The sequence below is a fragment of the Monodelphis domestica genome, chromosome 8 (assembly GCF_027887165.1).
Source record: "Monodelphis domestica isolate mMonDom1 chromosome 8, mMonDom1.pri, whole genome shotgun sequence".
Lineage (NCBI taxonomy): Eukaryota > Metazoa > Chordata > Mammalia > Didelphimorphia > Didelphidae > Monodelphis > Monodelphis domestica.
This window is the reverse complement of record NC_077234.1, coordinates 135,431,164-135,450,308: the sequence shown is the minus strand read 5'-3', so window position 1 is coordinate 135,450,308 and position 19,145 is coordinate 135,431,164. Positions and strand designations below refer to the sequence as shown.

The following is a 19,145-nucleotide window of genomic DNA, read 5'->3' as shown; positions in this document are numbered from 1 at the left end:
AGAGAAGGTGGTAGACAGAAGCAAACCATTTTTAAGTATGGACAGGGTAAAAAGAGACAGAGGAGGATAAACATGGGAAAATAAGATGAAGGGCATATAAGTAAACATAACTATGAAAAAAATTTATAGCAAATTTCTCTGATAAAGGCCTCATTTCTCAAATATATAGAGAATTGAATCAAATAATGCAAGCCATTCTCCAATATGGTCAAAGAATATGAACAGTTTTCAGATTAAGTAATCAAAGCTCTCTATAGTCATATGAAAAAAACTTTAAATCACTACTATTTGGAGACATGAAAATTAGCTAATATGATAGAAAAGAAGAAAATGGAGGTGAGATGGGAAAATTGAGACACTAATGCACTATTGGTGGAGTTCTGAACTAATTCAACCATTCTAGAAAGCATTTTGGAACTATGCCCAAGGGCTATAAAACTAAATATACCCAACAATACCACTATTAGGTCTGTATCCCAAAGACATGAAGGGGGTTGGGGGGGGAAAGGTGGGGGGAAACCTATGTATAGAAAAATATTGACAGCAGTTCTTTCTGTAATGGCAAAGAATTGGAAATTGAAGGGATGGGATGCCCCATTTGGGGAATGGCTGAACAAGTTATGATATGTGAACAAGTGACGGAACACTATTGTGCTATAAGAAATGACTAATGGGATATTCTCAGAAAAAAATCTGGACTCAAATGAACTTTGGCAAAGAGAAATGAGCAGAACCAGGAAAATAATAACTGTAATACTGTACAATGATCAACTGTAAATGGTTTAGCTATTTTCAGCAATACAATGATCCAAGACAATTCCAATGCTTAAGATGAAAAATGTTATCCATCTACAAGGAAAGAACTTATAAGAGTCTGAATGAAGATCAAAGCATACTTTTTTAAACTTTATTTTATTTTTCTTTTTGTTTGTTTTTTTCATTTTTGGCCTATTTTTTTAAATACCATGACTAATATGAAAACATGGTTTGCATAACTGCACATGTGTAATCTATATCAAACTGCTGTTTCAGCAAGAGGGAAGTAGAGGGAGAGAATTTGGAACAATTTTTTTATGTTTAAATGTGTTTTCTACATGTAACTGAGAAAAATTAAAATTAAAATATTTTAATAAACAAATAAAATCTGTAGGATTATAGTAATATATACAAATAGATGGGGCCATTTTTAATATAAGAATAAAAGGCTGCAGGCTTAAACAGTCTTTTTTTCCTTTTATTACTGAAACCAAAAGGCAATACTACTAAAAAGACTGATTTAGAATGATGTGTGTCAACCAGGAAATCTTTCAATAGAATTCATTTTTAAAAATCTATAGCATTCCTAAGTGACTAAAGAAATAAATGCCTACTTATTTAAAAAAAAAGAATTATCAATATGACACCAAGAGGGATAAAAAAATTTAGATAGTTTAGGGAGAATAACAAATCAAACAAGTATTGACAGTAGCATAGGATTATTAGCACTAAGTCTAGAGTTTATTTCCTAGAAAAATTTATTCCTCAAAAAAGTTATTTCTCAGCATCACTTTTTCTTGGCATGTATTCAAAATAAATGTGCAGAAAATTCATGGTCAAAGTAGAAAGGACAATTTGAGATTCGTTAGTATATCATGGCATTAAGAGAATATTATAATTACATGTTATTTGTAGTACTTTATAATAGTATATTATTACTATCAAAAAACTTTAATAGCCTCCTTATTTCCTACTTCAACAGGGTTAAACTACTCTAAATGGCTATCAAGATGCTCCATAATCTGAACCTACATCAGGTAAATTATAATTTCTCTAAGCCTCAATTTTCTGATCGTCATAAAGATAAATCATATTTATGCTAACTATTTTATGGAGTTTTGAGCACTAAATTACATAATTAATACAAACTGCTTTGTAGTTACTGAATAAAATATCTTTGTTAATCTTTATATATTTCTTATTTCCCATTACTCCAAAACTAAACTCTCTCACTTTGGTTTTATATAAACATGTTATGCATAGTACAACTGCAATAGCAAGGGCACAATTTGCTACTAAACTTTATACCTTCCTAAGAGCAGCAAAAAGGGATAAGTATAGTAGTCTATACATAGTTTATGTTTCCTAATTTTTTAAACATTTTGCCCATATTATTCCCCTTTCCTGCTGTCTTCCCTCCTCCATTTCACAAATCCAAATCCTAGTTCACTTCTAAGATCCAGATTAAATACCAATGTGTCCCTGGAACCTCTGTTAACTCTCTCAATATCAATGACTTCATTATGTTTTACAATCTTCATTGCTTGCTGTCTATATAAACACAATTTAAAATACTCTCATGTTATTTAATAATGATTTCCTACATTTTTATTGTAGCAAGCACAAAATGACATCTCAAATGGAAATTGATTGTATTTTAACAGACTGGTTAATGATGTGATGTCTATTTTCAAATCAGCTATATATTGACTTTCTAGGACAAAGATAAAAATCAGCACCAAATAAGAACTAGTAAAATTACATTATTTGACACAGAAATAGAGGAACTCCAATCTCAACTAATTTTAAAAAGGTATAGATGCATAAAGAATAAAAATAGATAAAAGAATAGGCATCAATAGACTATCACTAGTTCCAAAAGAAATGTTATTGTTCAGTGATTCAGTTATGCTTGACTTTGCGACCCTGTGGACCACATCATCCGTGGCATTTTCTTGACAAGAATATTGGATTGTCATTTCCTTTTCCAGTGGATAAGGCAAAAAGAAGTTAAGACTTGCCCAGGGACATACATTAGTAAGTATCTGAGACAAAATTTGAACTCAGGTCTTCCTGACTCCAGTCTCAGGGTTCTAGCCACTGGCCTGCCTAGCTGATTCCAAAGAAGTATGATATAAATAAATTTCTATAATAGGGAGCATCAAAAAGCCCAGAAACCAACAAACACTTTCTTTGCCAATTGGGCTCTGTGGTAGCCAAGGGAAACATCAATTCAGAATATGAACTTCTGTATATCTTATGGAACAAAATGTCAGAATAATATGAACTATATGACCTCATAAAATAATAAGAAACATGAGGAAAAACAAGCTTATAAAAAAGCTTCCCAAGAGTAGAACGTCCTAAAGAGCATTTAAGTTTGAAATTGACTGGTGGAACAATGAACAGATGGAAGATGGATCAAAACTGTAAAGATTTCTAGAACTCTTTTTTCCCATTAATGACAGTGAAATTACTACATTTTAACTCTTAGTATCACAGTTCAACATTTCTGGGGAAGTAGCTGGATTAGACCAAGTACATATAGAGAAGATTTGTACTTCAGAAGACATAATACTGAGGATGGTAAGGAATCAAATCTTAACATGTCTGATAAAGGATTAAATATCAAGGGCTTAGAAGAAAGCTAAGGCATTACTAGTCACTAGGATATACTGTATGAAGTATTGGGCTTATTTAAATCCTATTTCTGACATTTATAAATTGTATTATGTCCAAGACACTTGAGCGTCAATCTCCCTGAATACAAAACAAGGAATACATAAGATATACTATATGAACCTAGTAGAGTTGTTGTAAGACTTGAATGAGATATGGTGTGTAAATACCTCTGCAGACTTTAAAGCGTGAGAGGAATGTCAGCTCTTGTCTTAACCACCCATTTCCCCAACCCCCACAAAAATCAATCAGCAAGCTGTCCTTAAGCACCTGATATATGCCACACACCACACCAAGCAGTCAGGATAAATAGATAGAAGTCAAATAATTCTTTATCTCAAGGAATTTATCTAATTAAAGGACAAAACATATACTTATAGACAAAATAGGTATAGGGCAATTTAGGGGACAGGGGGTACTAGAAATGAGGATGGGAGAAGGAAAATTCTTCGTGTAGAAAATAGTGGTTGAACAGAACCATTTAGGAAACTAGGGATTTGAAGAGATGGAGGAGATGAGGGAGTTCAAAGGACAGACAGTGCAAAGACACTAGAGACAAAACGGAGTGTCATGTATGAAGAATAGCTTTTTAAAAAGCCAGATGGTTGAGCCAACTGTGTGGGGAAGAGAAAAAATGTATATACTGAGGCTTGAAAGATAATTTGGAATTATTATAAAGGGCTTTGAATACTAAGGAGAGAAGTTGATACTCAATCTTGCATATGTATTCTTCCAATGATACTACATGGCTATAATAAATGGAATATAAATCTCTGAATAAATGAAACTGAAGATCACTCAAAGGGCAATGGAAAGATTCCCAGAGGGCATGTGTAGAGTGCAACCTATTGTCAATGAATAATTGTGCAGGAGAAGCATAAAGGCCATAATTAGGGAAATTTATGATCATTAAAAAGGCCACTCCGTCATTTTAAGAGAATGGATAACCAATGGATAACCATGTTCACCATTACTATTCATGTAACAGCAAGAGATCTAGAAGAGCCCCAGGAGAATGACCTGAGGATAATTTACATGAGGGCAAAGACAAAATTTGGAAAGGATGAAAACTTGTGATCTGAAATGATGAAAAAAATACCCATATAGATGAAATCATGGATCTATCAAATATGATCTTATGTTAATCATGTCTTCCTCTAGATTTTCAACATAAGAACATGCCTTATGCAATTTTGTCTTTATTAAGCAACTCTTCCTAAGACACAGTGGGCATATATTGGTTGAATGGCTAATATTTAACATGGTACATGGCATCAGTTTAGACAAAGTTTTTTTTTTAATAGTTTACTCCTAATTATTATAAATTTATAGCACAAATAGTCAATAATATGAATAGGTTGAGTTTCTAAGAGAAATTTTTGGAAGTCAAGAATATATTTGCCCATGCAGAATTATAAATGAGAGGGAGATTCACACAATTATAGTATTAAGAGAGAAGCATCAAAGGTCAATTAGTTCATCCAATATCTGAACAAGAGTATCTCTTAAAAAAATCATTTAACAAATAGGTGGTCCATTCTCCAGTAACTTACCTCAAGTGAGAGAAAATCACTACTTCCTAAAACAAACCATTCCATTTATTGGCTATATATAGTTTATATAGATATACAGATATATAGATATAGTATATATAGCAAAATACCTTAATTAGAAAGGTTTTCTTTGTGTTATGTGTAAATCTGATTTCTTTGCACTTCTACCTTTACTAGTCTGTCTTTCCTTCTGGGGCCAAAATGGACCAAACTATTCCTCTTTCATAAAACTGCCCTTCATAGTTATCAAAGTCAGACCCCCGGCATACTATAAGATCCCATTCTCTTTTCCTTTTTTGAAAATTGAGATATTTGTCCTTTTCTATTCCTATGGAACTTCTCAGTGTCACCATCTTTCAAAGACAGCAATCACTTCTGCCAGTTCTTTCAGCAACTGGAAAGCATACGGTTCATTGAAACCAAATGATCTGAACTTAACAAGAGCACCTAGGTAATTGTTTATAAAATCTAAAGAAAAAAACAGAGCAAAGTAAACCTATTATCTCAAATTATTCTTGTTAACTATGTTTCTCTTATCAAATATTGAAATGAAACAAAGTTAGGAGAGATTTACTGTTAAATGACTGTAGGATTTCAAAAAGTTCTTTTTTTTTTAAACCCTTACCTTCCATCATGGAATTAATACTGTGTATTGGTTCTGACACAAAAGAATGTTAAGGGCTAGGCAATGGGGGTTAAGTAACCAGGGTCACACAGCTAGGAAGTGTCTGAGGCCAAATTTTAACCCAGGGCCTCCAATTCTGGGCCTGGCTCTCAGTCCAAAAAGACACCTAGCTGCTCCCAAGGATTTCAGAAAGTTCTTGACAAAATAGTGTATTAGGCTAACTCTAACAAGATTACATTTATCCCTATTAAACTAAGTTTTATATAGTTTTGAATTTTATATAAGTTTATACAGTTTTGAATTTTTTTAAAAATCAATATCACAGGTAAAAGTTGTAAAAGGCATGCCTCTAGTTTGTCTGAAAAAAATAAGAGTTGTTTTTACTATAATATAAGCTCACTATGAGTCAACAGTATGTAATGGCAGCCCAGTAATTCTCTTTTATTTACAATGAAGGTCATAAAGTTCAACAATTATGATGGTCATAAACAGGTATGTTGTGGTAAACAACTGGCTCTTCATTTTTAAAAAGTACTAATGACACGCTTTTAAGTTTAAACTGAATCATTAACATTTCCTCCAACACTTTAAGTCGATTAACCAACAGAACACTATATAAAGACCCAATTTGTAACATTTGTCAATTTTTAAGATGAAAATGCTCACCCTGAAAATTTAATAACTGGATAGATTCAAAAACTGGTTCTAGGATATCTCTGGTTACATGGCTTAAGTGTTTTAGTCAGACAAAATCTGTACTACCATATTTAGTTCTAGAATCACTTTGTAGAAAGGCAATAAATAACAGACTAAAGTAAGAGTTCATAACCATTTTTATGTCATGAACTCCTTTGGCAATCTGCTGACATCTTCTTATAACCCTCAGAACCTTCTCCTTGACCCCTTCTTAGAATAATGCTTTTAAATGCATAAGACACAAAGAATTAAAAAGGAAACCAATTATAACAAAATCTAGTTATCAAAATATTACTAAAAACACAAAACATTCATTTGCCAGAAAAAAAAAATTATCACAAAGTCTAAACTATGTAGAACTGTACCATACCTCTGGTGAGTGCAGGAATATTTCATCAAATAGACTCCTAGATTCCCTAAACTGTCCGTGCTAAGCATGTAAAACAATAAAACAGAAAAATATAAGGTGAAAACTAAAAATTGTGAAAATTACTCATAATACATAAGCTAAACATTGTCAACATTTTAAGGTTTTTTTGACATCACTAGAGACAAAAATTTAAATAGCTGTATTTTCAAATTCATATTTAAAATGTAAGCTACCTTTTCTGCCTCATACTTTAAATGCACATGTTAATTATTGTGTATAATGGGACCATTAATAGCTGAAAAATTATTACATCAAATTATAAAATTTAACTATCGAATAATTACTCCAATTTAACAATCAAAAACTTAATGAATAATTATTATTGTTCAGTTGTTCAGTCATGTCCAGTTCTTTGTGAACCTGTGGACCGTAACATATGAACACTGTCCATAGAATTTTCTTAGCAAAAAAACTGAAACAGTTTGCCATTTCCTTCACCAGTGGATTAAGCAAACAGAGGTTAAGTGACTTGCCCAAGGTCACACAGCTAGTATCATATTTGAACTCCAGGCCCAGCGCTATATCAATTGTGCCACCTACCTGCCTCTTAATGAAGGCATTCTATAAAACAGTGAATGTTTCAGGCATAATACATACTTAAGAGATCAGTAGATATTTTTAATTTATTTATTTATTTATTTATTTAGAATATTTTTCCAAGGTTACATGATTCATGTTTTTTTCTCCCCTCTTCCTCCTCCCTCTCAGTTAACAAGCAATTCCTCAGTAGATTTTTTTTAAACACACATTTTATTCTTAGAAAATATGTCAATTGCCATACAATGAAAATGGATGATTTAGAGGCTTTCAAATGATCAGTGACCTCTAATATATATTATATAATAATAATGTATATTACTCCCAGCAATAAAAAAGCATCTTCTTCCTATCAATCGTTTCGATTATACTGAAACAACAGGATATATAAAGGTGAGAGAGAGCAAGCAAGACTTCCAGGGACAGCACATGTGTCTGTCAAGTTACTTTCCAAACTTGGAATTAACTGCTTATCCATTGTTTTGCAATCACCATGATGCTTCTCCAAACAATTAGTTCGGATGACTTAAACTAAATTATTTCTGTTTGCAGCAAAATCTATAAACTCAACTTCTATCCCTTAACACAAATTTTCCTCTTTCACAAGAGTTAAAGAATCATATTCACACAGCTAGTATGTATGAGAAGCAAGATGGAAACCCTGATCTCTGACTCAGTGCCCAACCCCTCTTTCAACTTCACTTCTTATTTACATTTTTTGGCAGATATAATTACTGTTTATTTTCATAATCCTGAGGTAATCTTTTAGAAATCAAAGATTTTTCAAATTTATATACATACAGGCATACCTCACACAACATGGCCATGACAGAAGTTTTACAATATCATTGTTGATGCACAAGAAATTGTGCCATAAATCCATACAATCCCACTGTAATATTACATAGCGTAAAAGACAAACTATTCCCAGTCTTTCTCATCCAGAGCCCTTTCACAAGTACATGCACAAGAAATTGTGCCATAAATCCATACAATCCCACTGTAATATTACATAGCGTAAAAGACAAACTATTCCCAGTCTTTCTCATCCAGAGCCCTTTCACAAGTACATCTTAACCCCAGTTATTAATTTATAAAATTGTTCTTATAGTAGTTAACTGCTTCCTACAACATTGCTTCATCTAAAAACATGTGTTAATGAAACCTATACATAATATATATTTTTATTGCTACTACATATGCAATATATATACACAAATACCATTTTGAAATTGATGTTACATTGGATAACAAAATAGCCAATTACATTGGATAACCAAATGTATTTAAGCTTTCTTTTCCTAAAGAAATAAGCATGAAGGTTATAAAGCAAATCATAATGGTATTTAAATTCTGATTTCTGGAAATAACATTGAATTAATAACCTATATATACTATGCTACTTCTCATATATAATCTTTAATGAAAATAATAGCTAGTATTATTTAAATAGCACTTTAAGGTTTGCAGTAAGCTTTATATATGATACATCATTTCATCCTGACAATCACCTGGGGAAGTAGGTGCTATTATGTTATTCTCATTTTTCCTATGAGGAAAATTGATGCTGTGAGAGGTTGTGACTTTCTCAGGGTCACAAAGTAAAAAAGTGTCTGAAACAAGGATTCAATACAAGTCTTCTTAATCCAGAGTCTAAGTTTTAGATCTCTGAACAAATCAAATGAAAATATGCATGGAGCCACAAAGTATGACATAAATAATTAAGCTAAATATAAAATAAATCTATGATGAATGTCAGATTTAGAGACATCATTTTGTGACAAAATTGCATCATATAATAAATCTATTCTGATTTTTCATCTTTCTTCCTTCTCTAAGTATCTCAGTAATACATTTATTTAAAAATAAAACTAAAATAAAATATTAACAAACTAGGAATAACTCAAAGCCTTTGTCCTATACTCACAGCTATATAATGCACTTGCATTTCACTTACACTGATCTATGCATTTGGTCTATTCAAATGCCAAGTTTATGCATCACAATGACTGTATTCAACAGTGCAAAATACAAAACTTTCACACTTCAAAGACTACAGCTCTGTTTTAAGCAATATGAGATAAAAGACCTGGATGAAACAATTCAAACATTTAGTAAGCATCCTTCTGTAAAAGTGATTGTGCTAAGAGTTGCAGATGTAAAGAAAAAAAAATGACAGTTTCTGATCTCAAAGAGTTCCAATTCAAGAATACATTCCCCACATAAATTTGAAATTAATCCACTGCAGTTTTCATATATCTACTATTACCTTAGACCTGTAGAGGGGTTAGGGATTAATTTTGCTTTTTTTAATGTGATCAACACAATCTGCAAACTATTCCAAAAAAGAGTGAAGAAAAATATAAAAATGACAAATTGTAAATACTGATAATATTAATCTATTAAAACTAAACATGGCATCGGTGTTGCTTTTAGTAAAAGAAAGTATTATATTATGTAATCAATAGATTATCTGAATATTACATAAAACATATTTACCTATGCCCTAAAAATTCAAGAATAGGACTTGAAGACATCCTTTTATCATAATTTAATTAGAAAATTCTTCCCAAAATAGTACTTTCAAGAATACCAAGTCCTATTCTACAGAGATAGGACCTCTCTCATTTGGGGTTAAAAAGTAAGACTTGGAAATTATTTACTTTATCTTAAAATTCTGAATAATATGAGGGCAGCTGGGTGGCTCAGTGGATTGAGAGCCAGGCCTAGAGACAGGAGGTCCTTGGTTCAAATATGGCCTCAGACACTTCCTAGCTGTGTGACCCTGAGCAAATCACTTGACCCCTATTGCCTAGCCCTTACCACTCTTCTGCCTTGGAGCCAATACACAGTATTGACTCCAAGACAGAAGGTAAGGGTTAAAAAAAAATTCTGAATAATATTCAATCTTAATATTTCCTTCCACACAACTACTTTGTCCCTCTGGCATAAATTAAAATGCATATTTTATCATAAATATTTTTTCTCATTCTGGGGGGAGGGTGGGAATACTAATTGGAAAAAAAAGGAAGACAAATCTAGAAAACAGGCATTATTTCTACTTAGAATTATGGAATTACAGACTTTTAGAGCTGTAAGGTGACCACACAGTTTCGCTTCAAATTCCCTACTTGGCTTAGATTTGTAAAAATCTAATTATGTTCATGTAAAAGAAAGATCTCTTCAAAGAATCAGCACTCAAGCACCCACATAACTTATCTTCAAGTTCTCTTTTTACCAGCTTCTTCCTTTCTGTTTATAAACATGCCCATGTCTCCTCTATCTTCAAAAAATCCTCACTTCATCCTTTCCCATTTCTCTTCTACTTTTTGTAACTAATTTCTTTGACAAGTATTGACAAATACTATAGACACCTCCACTTTCTCTCACTTTCTTCTTAATCCCCTATAAACCTCTCTTGAACTCATGATTCTACCCAAATTGCTCACTTCAAAGTTACCAATGATCTAATTTCCAAATTCATACCCTTTTCTCAATTTTCATTCTCTTGACTCTTTACAACTTTTGACACTGTTGATCACCCTCTGCTCTTTGATATGCTCTTGTCTAGGTTTTCAAACCAATACCCTCTCCTGATTCTCCTTCAAACTATCTGACCATTTCTTGCTCAGTCCCCTTTGCTGGATTTTAATTCAGGCCAAGTGCACTAACCTTGGATGTTACACAGGACTCTCTCCTGGGCCTTCTTCTCCTGTACTACATCAGCTCTCACTGATTTAACTATCATCTCTATGCTGGTGTTTCTGAAGTTTAGCTCTCTGCTAACCACATCTTCAATTGCCTCTCAAATATCTGAAGGAGTCATAATCCAATCTGCTAGCAAGGCTTGTCAATTTCACCTTGGCAACACCTTCTAACAGGTTTTTCTTCTCCCCTCCCCTACTACCAAGATCCTAATAGAGATGCTAATCTCTCCATACCTGGACTTTTTAAATACACTAGTTGGTCTGTCTGCCACAATTCTCTCTACACTCCATTCAACCACCAAAATGTTTTCCCTTAAGTGTAGGTCTGTCCACATCACTCTCATATTTAATAATCCAGTGACTCCCTATTACCTCTAGGATTAAATACAAAATTCTCTGACACTTAAAACCTTCCATATCCTATCCCTAACCCATCCCTCCACCACATTCTCTTGAATACTGTGACCCTGGACTTGCTGACCATTCCATAAACAAGACACTCCAACTCTCAGCTCCAGAAATTTTCTCTGGCTGTTTCCCATGTCCAGAATACTCTTCTTCCTCAACTCTACCTCCTAGCTTCTTTTCCTCAAATCCCAACTAACATCTTCCCTTTTACAGAAGAATTTCCCAGTCCCCCCCCTTAATCCTAGCACCTCTCCCCTGTTAATTTTTTCCTATTTATCCTATGTCTAGTTTATTTGTACATACTTGTTTGAAGGGAACTGTCTTTGGCATCTCTTTGTATCCTGAGTGCTTAGCACAGGAATGGTGCTTAATAAGTATTTACTGACCCTCACATATACACATATGATCATAAATCTTTCATTCCTAAGGAAGAAGTCCTTTGTCCAAATTTCCAAGGCACCATGTTTATCAAGAGTCAAGCACCCCCAATATAGTCATACCTGTATTGGGCCATTGTTACTCTAGGCCCTCCAAGAAGCAGGGCAAAGGAAGAAAAATCACTAATATAAGTCAGGAATAGATATTTGACTCCATAAAAATTAAATTATATCTCTAATAATAAAAAAATTATATTTTATGAGGTTTATTAAGGATACAAAATAAAAACCATGTGCCCATGGCTGATTAGCCCATTCAAAATTCCCGCTCTTAGCTTAGCTTACCACTATACTTGCTACATCATTGCAACGGGAGAGAAGAGAGCGTGGGAGGCATTACTGCCAGTTAAATATCAATTGTGATCTTGCCAACGTGGAGACTCAAGTGAAATTATAGGGAATTCTGGGAAATAGCAAGGACTTCTGGGGATTGAAGTCTAGGGTTCAAAATCTCCCTTTTTTATAACTCTTTACAGGGAATAATTAAGTATCTTCCTTGTGCTTCTGCCATCATACTCCAAGCTTCCTTTTCTTTGTTGAGGGCACCACTATGCATCTAGTCATTCAGTTTAACCCAATAAACACTTATTAGTAATCCAAGTTCATCATCTCTGAATCATAATACTTCAGCTTTTCTCTTTTCCTCAGCTGCCACATTAAATCAGTCCTCAAGTCTTATGATTTTTACCTCCATAACATCTCCATATCCACGGCTCTTTCATTTGAATGCTACAACTACCCCAGTTCAGGGTAAGTTCCTAAGGGTCTCCTTATTTCCAGTCTCTCCCTCTCCCACGGTATTGCTAAAATCATCTTAGTCTCTCTCCTCTCCATTCATCCTCTATATACATCCGAAAATAATCATCCTAAGGCAGAGGTCCAACCATTTTACTACCCTGCTCACAAAGACTCTATAGTTCCCTTTAGACTGCAGCATAAAACAGAAATACTTCAGCTTGGAACTTCAGGTCTTCCTATCCCAGTCTTCCCAATCTTGCTTTAACTTAGCTTTCCAGATTTATTTTAGCTTATTTCACTTCATATAGTGGCTATTCCTGAATTTTACCTTTTATCTCCTACCTCTATGCATTTGTACAACTGTGCTATTCCATCTTGTCCCCTCTTGAAATACTTGGAATATTCTACCTCCAAGTCTCAAAATCCTTCTCTTCACAGCTCAGCTACTATCTCCTCCAGTAAGGTTTCCCTGATCACTCCAGTTGTTAATGCTTTCCTTTTCTCTTACAAATTTCCTAAATTTATTTTTCTATGCCCATTGGTGTATCCCAATGAGAGCAAGAATTATTTTGTTTTTACCTTTCTATCTCTAGATCTATTAGATCCCAAAATCAAGGAGAAAGAAGGAAAAAAAAACTAGCCTTTTTTCCTCAAAAAAAATTTATACCTTGAGTCCAGATAATTTTATCTTTAGGACTGTCTGGTCATCAACTAGGATGTAAAGAGCAATGGATTTAACCTCATATTCCATTCATATTGATTCCCTGTATCAAACTTTTCCATATCAGACAATACTATTATACCCTAAGTCAGGAATTTAAGACTGATCTCTGAATGTTAGCCTACCAGTTAAATAGATAATTAAACTATGCTGCTTCTTTTTTCACCTAAACCTATACTTTCTCTTTGTCTTTTCTCCTCTACTAGAGCCCTAGAAACTAGCCCCTAGCCCCTCATGCCTAGAGTATGGTAGCACCCTCCTTACCAGATGGCTTGCCTTTAGCTTAGCCTTCTGCTATTGCAGAAGTAATTTTGTCCTTACTTTAACTATTATACATTATAATTGTTATTTTGCATTTTCCTGTCTAAATTCTTAAAAAGTCATTTCAAAAGTATTTTGGACTGTATTATTGCCTTTGTTTTACTTACAACACAATCGGCTTCCATGTTCACCCTGAGCACAAATCCCTGAGCTTCCTTCTGAATGCCTCAATCTATTTCTTACTAAAAATCACTCCAGTTAACTAAGCATTAAACAGCTCCTGAAATTTCACCTTCTCCAACCACAAAGTTTTAATGAATTTTAAAGCAATTAACCACCCTGATAGATTATCCTCTTCAACTACATATAATATATATCTTACTAGCTCAATATTGATGTATTTCTTAAATTAAAGTATCTAATCTCTATATATCCTATAAACATGCATCCATATCAGTGTTGTCTGTCCAGATGTTGGATTATTACCTAATTCTCCTGATAACACTTGGCAGTGCAACACACAAAGACACTTAGATAATGTTTTTTAATAATGAGAGTGTTCGATTTTAAAATTACATGGGTTATTTGCACATCAACTTTAATATGGACTTAAGCAGGATGAATTGTCCTTGTTTATTCCTTAATGCCATCCAAACTGAAGTGAATTCATCAAACAAGGCATCCTTTAAAAGAGGTACTCCAAATATAAAAATATCATTAACTCTAAAATATAATATAGGACCGTAAGAAAAGTACACCAAAAAATTATTATACAAGAAAGAATGTGATAAGCACAAAGAAGGAATCCAGAAAAAGTGCTGGGAACTTTCAAGCAGGAGAAATGATCTCACAAGCTGGATGAAAGAAGATTCCCTGGGGAAAAAAAGGAAGGGATTCAAACATTAAAGACAGCTGAAGAATAAAGCAATTCTATTCCAAGCAGGAAATGGAATGGCCAAAAGCAAACAAAAAACAGCATTTCTAAAAAGGATGATAATTCTTTTTCTTACTCTCAGAGATGGTTCTGCTGCTGCAGCTGCCATTGCAGCAGCTTTGGCTTTCTCTGCTTCATCATACGTAGGAAGAGAGGTAGCTACACTGTAGGGTGGTGGCACAGGATAAAATTCACTGTGAGTTTCAGGTTCTGAAGAAATAGAAAAAAGATAAACATGATCAAATAAGGTGTATGATATGAATTTATTACAGATCGTAAAATTTTGCATACTTTGAACAATTCTATTTCAATTATAATTTATAAAAATTATCTATATAGCTAAGTAGCCAAGAGGGAAAAGGAACTAAAATTATTTAAGGTAGAATATCTTTTAATCTCTAAAGATTATCCCTCCCCTTTCAGGTCTATTGATACTACCATAAAAGAAGCAGAGTGAATGAGGAACTAGAAGGTGAATTAGAATAGGAAGCAAAAAAACCTAAGCTCTACCATTTATTAATATTAACTCCATTATTTTAGGCAACTTGTTTGGTCTAAACCTAAGAGTCTTTATCTAAAAGATAAAGGGTTAGACTAAAGGATTTCAGTACTTTCTGCTTTCTAATAAGCTAGAGCCTATAATTCTAGTTCAGCTCATGATTGCCTTCTATACAGTCTGCCTTCAGTATAACCCCCTCCAATTCAGTCCTACAAACATGCTATTTCATTTTCTAATGTACAACTTTGACCAATGCATTACTACTTAAAAATCTTTAGTGGCCTATCACCAAATGTTAAATGAAATTTAAACTCTTTAGCCTGATATTCAAACCCTTTCATAATTTATTTTCAGTCTATCTTTGCAGCTTTATCTTACAGGACTTTTGTTCACATTGTCTATGTTCCAGTCAAACTGAACGACTATGTACTTGAAAACATAGGCCCTTCTATCTATATACTTTTATTTGTGTTTTTTCCTAGATGTGAGATGACACCCACTTCCTATATTACCATTTAAAATCCTACCTATCACAAATGCTGTCCTTCCTGATCTTTTCATCCAGATATGATTCATCCCCTTCTCATGAATTCCTATTGTGCCTTAAAATAATCTAATTTATATTGATTTATCTCTCTAACTAGACTTCCAAGGCCAGACAGCACACAACATCTAGTCTATTTTATTATCATAATATATATTAATACTTCATATTGAATTATTTTGTTAAATTATGGTTTCCAGGAAAAGAACTATTTCAAAAATCAGAGAATTATATATGCAAAAATGTCATATGATAGCTATTTATATGTTACTTTTCCAAAGAGGTATTATAATGTTTAAATATTTGTAAAAACTATTAGATATCTTATTTAAAAATCTAAGACATGAAAAATAAAGGTACCAGAAGTACTTTACCCTGACCATTTTCCAATTAAAAAATGTGTCATTCTCTTTATGGCATCCTATGTATTAGTTATTATGACACAGCAAAAATAGCACTGTGCTGAGAACTAAGAATTTTGTATTCTAATTTCAGTTCTGCCAATACCTAGCTGTGGAAACTTAAACAAATTATCTAATATCTGGGCTTTTTGTTTCACTGTTTCACTATAACTGTTTGCTGGTTTACCTAGAGTGATTTAAGAAGATTCAATAAAGACAACAGAGGAATAATAATAAATAGGAAATAATAAATAGGAATTTAAATATAAATTCCTAATAAATAGGAAAACCAGGATAGAATATTTTCATAGCCACCTAGGGAGAAAAAAGTATTAAGGAGAAAAGGGTCACTGGAAATACCAGAGGTTTCAAAGAGATCAAGAACAAAGCAGACTAAGAAAGGGTCAATAAATTTGGCAATTAAGAGACCCCTTGTAACTTTGGAAAGAGCAGTTTCAGTATAAAGAAAAGGGAGGAAAGGAAAAGATGATACCAACTACAGAGAGACCTCTCAAATTTACCCCCAAAACAGAGAAGGGTTATGGAACGATAGCATCAATGAGTTTTTCAAGAATGGAGTGCTTTACCCCTTGCAGCATCAAGGTCCTGAAATCGCAAAGTTTCCCTAAATATCCACAATCTGAAAGTTGGCAATAAAAACTGAGTACAAGAGTTACCTCCAAAACTGTAACCTCTCTGTTATTCACAATAACACTTTGGTCAAAGTGACTTGTCTTGTTCAAAAAAGAAAAAAAAAGTTTAAGATCTTTGTCATTTTCTATGTTGTGTAAGTTTTTTTTTTTAAACTATATAACTACACCCTATAAATCATCCATTTGACTGTGATCTAAATGGAAATCAAATAAGTTTTGATCAATTATAACAACTGATTATAATAAATAAGGTATGCTCATAAAAAAATTGAGAGAGAATGGAGTACTCTGCAAATTTTAGATGACTACTTGCTAATTAGGACCGAAATAATCTTTAAGGAACTTTATCAGTTCATACAAACAGAGCAAGTATATAAGAAAGGAAAATCAGGAACAAGCAAAGATCTAAAAAAGAAAGTTAAAAGATAACTTTTAAGAGTGATTTAACAATAAAGTAAAACGATTTCATGGAAAACTAAATATATTCTACACATAAAATACTATCAGGGATAAAGGTTAAAAAAGGTAAAGATTTTTTGACAAATACATAAATATTTATGAAAATTCAAAGAAAAAAGTACAAAAGTGGAATAATCAGGAAGTTGTGATTCTTGGGGAAAATAAAGTATAATAGCATGTTCTACGCTATAGATAGCATATTAGGGTCTTAGTTACTTAGTTACTGTTAAATTACATGTGACCACCAGAAATGGAATGCCACAAAGTGGCAACAGAAAAAACAACAGACACAAACAACATATGAAGTGGTTCTATTTTTTTTTTTTTAAAAAGACAGTCTGAAAAGAAAAGCAGAAGAGTTTCAAATAGTAATTAATTCAAAAAACCATTACTTCAAACTGACTAACTACTGTCCCAAGTATCTGTTGTTTAGTCATTTGTCTTTCAGTTCTGTTCAATTCTTTATGACATTTGGAGTTGTTGTCACAGAGATACTGGATTAGTTTACCATTTCCTTCTTCAACTCATTTTACAAATGAGGAAATTAAGGCAAACTGGGTAAAATTATTTACCCAGGGTCACATAGCCAATAAGTGTTTGAAGCCAGATTTGAACTTATGAAGATGAATCCCCTAAATCTAGGCATGTTCCACATTGCTGCCTAAGCGAAGTATACAGAAGAAAATTATGTAATCAGCAAATACCAATAACATTTTTTAAAACTGGGATAATATATACAGGCATATATTTCTCCTGTCACATAAAAGCTAAATATCCCTAATCTGAAATGAACATAAAAATTCTTAAATTATCAAGTTTAAATAATTCAAGAAATTACCTGAAGTTGCAGCTGCTTCCACAGTAATGCTACTATAAGGTGGAGGAGAAGTCTCAGGTTCAAGTATTGGTGCAGAAGGAGAAGTCTGTGGTATCTGTGTTGAAGTTGATGGTGGCTCAACAACAGGTAATTCTGAATTATCATCTTCATTATGAAGCTGAAGAAAAAATGGAATTAATTAAATATAATTTATAGAATATAAAAAAATGAACTGATCTAATTGTGATAAGCAAACTAAAAAATATTTAGAAGAGTTAATGAATATTGTTTTGTTTTCCATATCTAAAAAGTTAAAGCCAAGTTACATAAATTCATTAGCCATTAAAAAAGGATTTAATAGGGGCATCTGTGTAGCTCAGGGGATTGAGAGCCAAGCCTAGAGATGGGAGGTACTAGGTTCAAATCTGGCCTCAGACACTTCCCAGCTGTGTGACCCTGAGCAAGTCACTTAACCCCCATTGCCTAGCCCTTACCACTCTTCTGCCTTGGAGCCAGGACACAGTATTGACTACAAGACGGAAGGTAAGGGTTAAAAAAAAAAAGGTTTTAATATATTAAAAAATTTAACATTAAAAAAAGATTTAATATAATAAAAACAAAAAAAGGAAGCCAATTCCAAGATACAAATAAAAGAGAAATTCTCAACCCTATCATCCCATTAACAGGAACAGAACTATAAGAGCTTCAAAAATCATTATTATTATATAGCTTAGTCACAAGAACTTCTAAGAATTAGTACTTAAAATAAATAAGGCAAGATTAAAAAATAAACAACAATAACACATTAAAGTCCTAGAGAAAAGAACTTTAGAAGGAAAATATATAATTTGATAAAATTATCAGATATTAGAATAGATATAAGATATGTGATAAAAAAAAGACTATTAAAAAAAGAAAATCACTGGATTCCCCCAAAATCATGACTGTTTAGACAAAAAAAAAATCTAAATTCCATACTTCAAGAAATAATAAATGAAAATAATTAGGGAATGAATTGGGAAGAATACCTTAGTAACCTATTGAAATAAATTCCAAATGAAAGAGAACCAAGAAATTGTTATCACCAAAATTTAAAAATATTTCAAACAATCAGAAGGAAAGAGTGTAGAAAAGTATAGTTAGCATTACATAAGACTTTGCAGGTACTACGTAAAAGAAGAAAAAATCTTGGAATATAATATTCCAAAAAGCAAAAAATGATAGCTTAAACCAAAGAACAATTTAAATCTGAAAGACTAAATAAGTTATGGACCCTTAAAAAAGGCACTT

The 19,145-nt window shown here is 32.8% G+C and overlaps 1 protein-coding gene across 2 annotated transcripts in view; it reads right to left on the bottom strand.

The window, feature by feature from the left end:
- The window catches only part of NDFIP2 (Nedd4 family interacting protein 2), a 118,298-nt gene that overhangs the window by 47,991 nt on the left and 51,162 nt on the right, over positions 1-19,145 (bottom strand). The window contains exons 2-4 of one of the 2 annotated variants that reach the window (XM_007501494.3): positions 17,877-18,033; positions 14,559-14,692; positions 6,680-6,739 (exon numbers count right to left, since the gene is read on the bottom strand). In XM_007501494.3, the coding sequence (XP_007501556.1) occupies positions 6,680-6,739; positions 14,559-14,692; positions 17,877-18,033 (351 nt within the window). The remainder of the gene's footprint in view (positions 1-6,679; positions 6,740-14,558; positions 14,693-17,876; positions 18,034-19,145) is intronic. The other variant, XM_007501495.3, reaches the window with a different exon arrangement.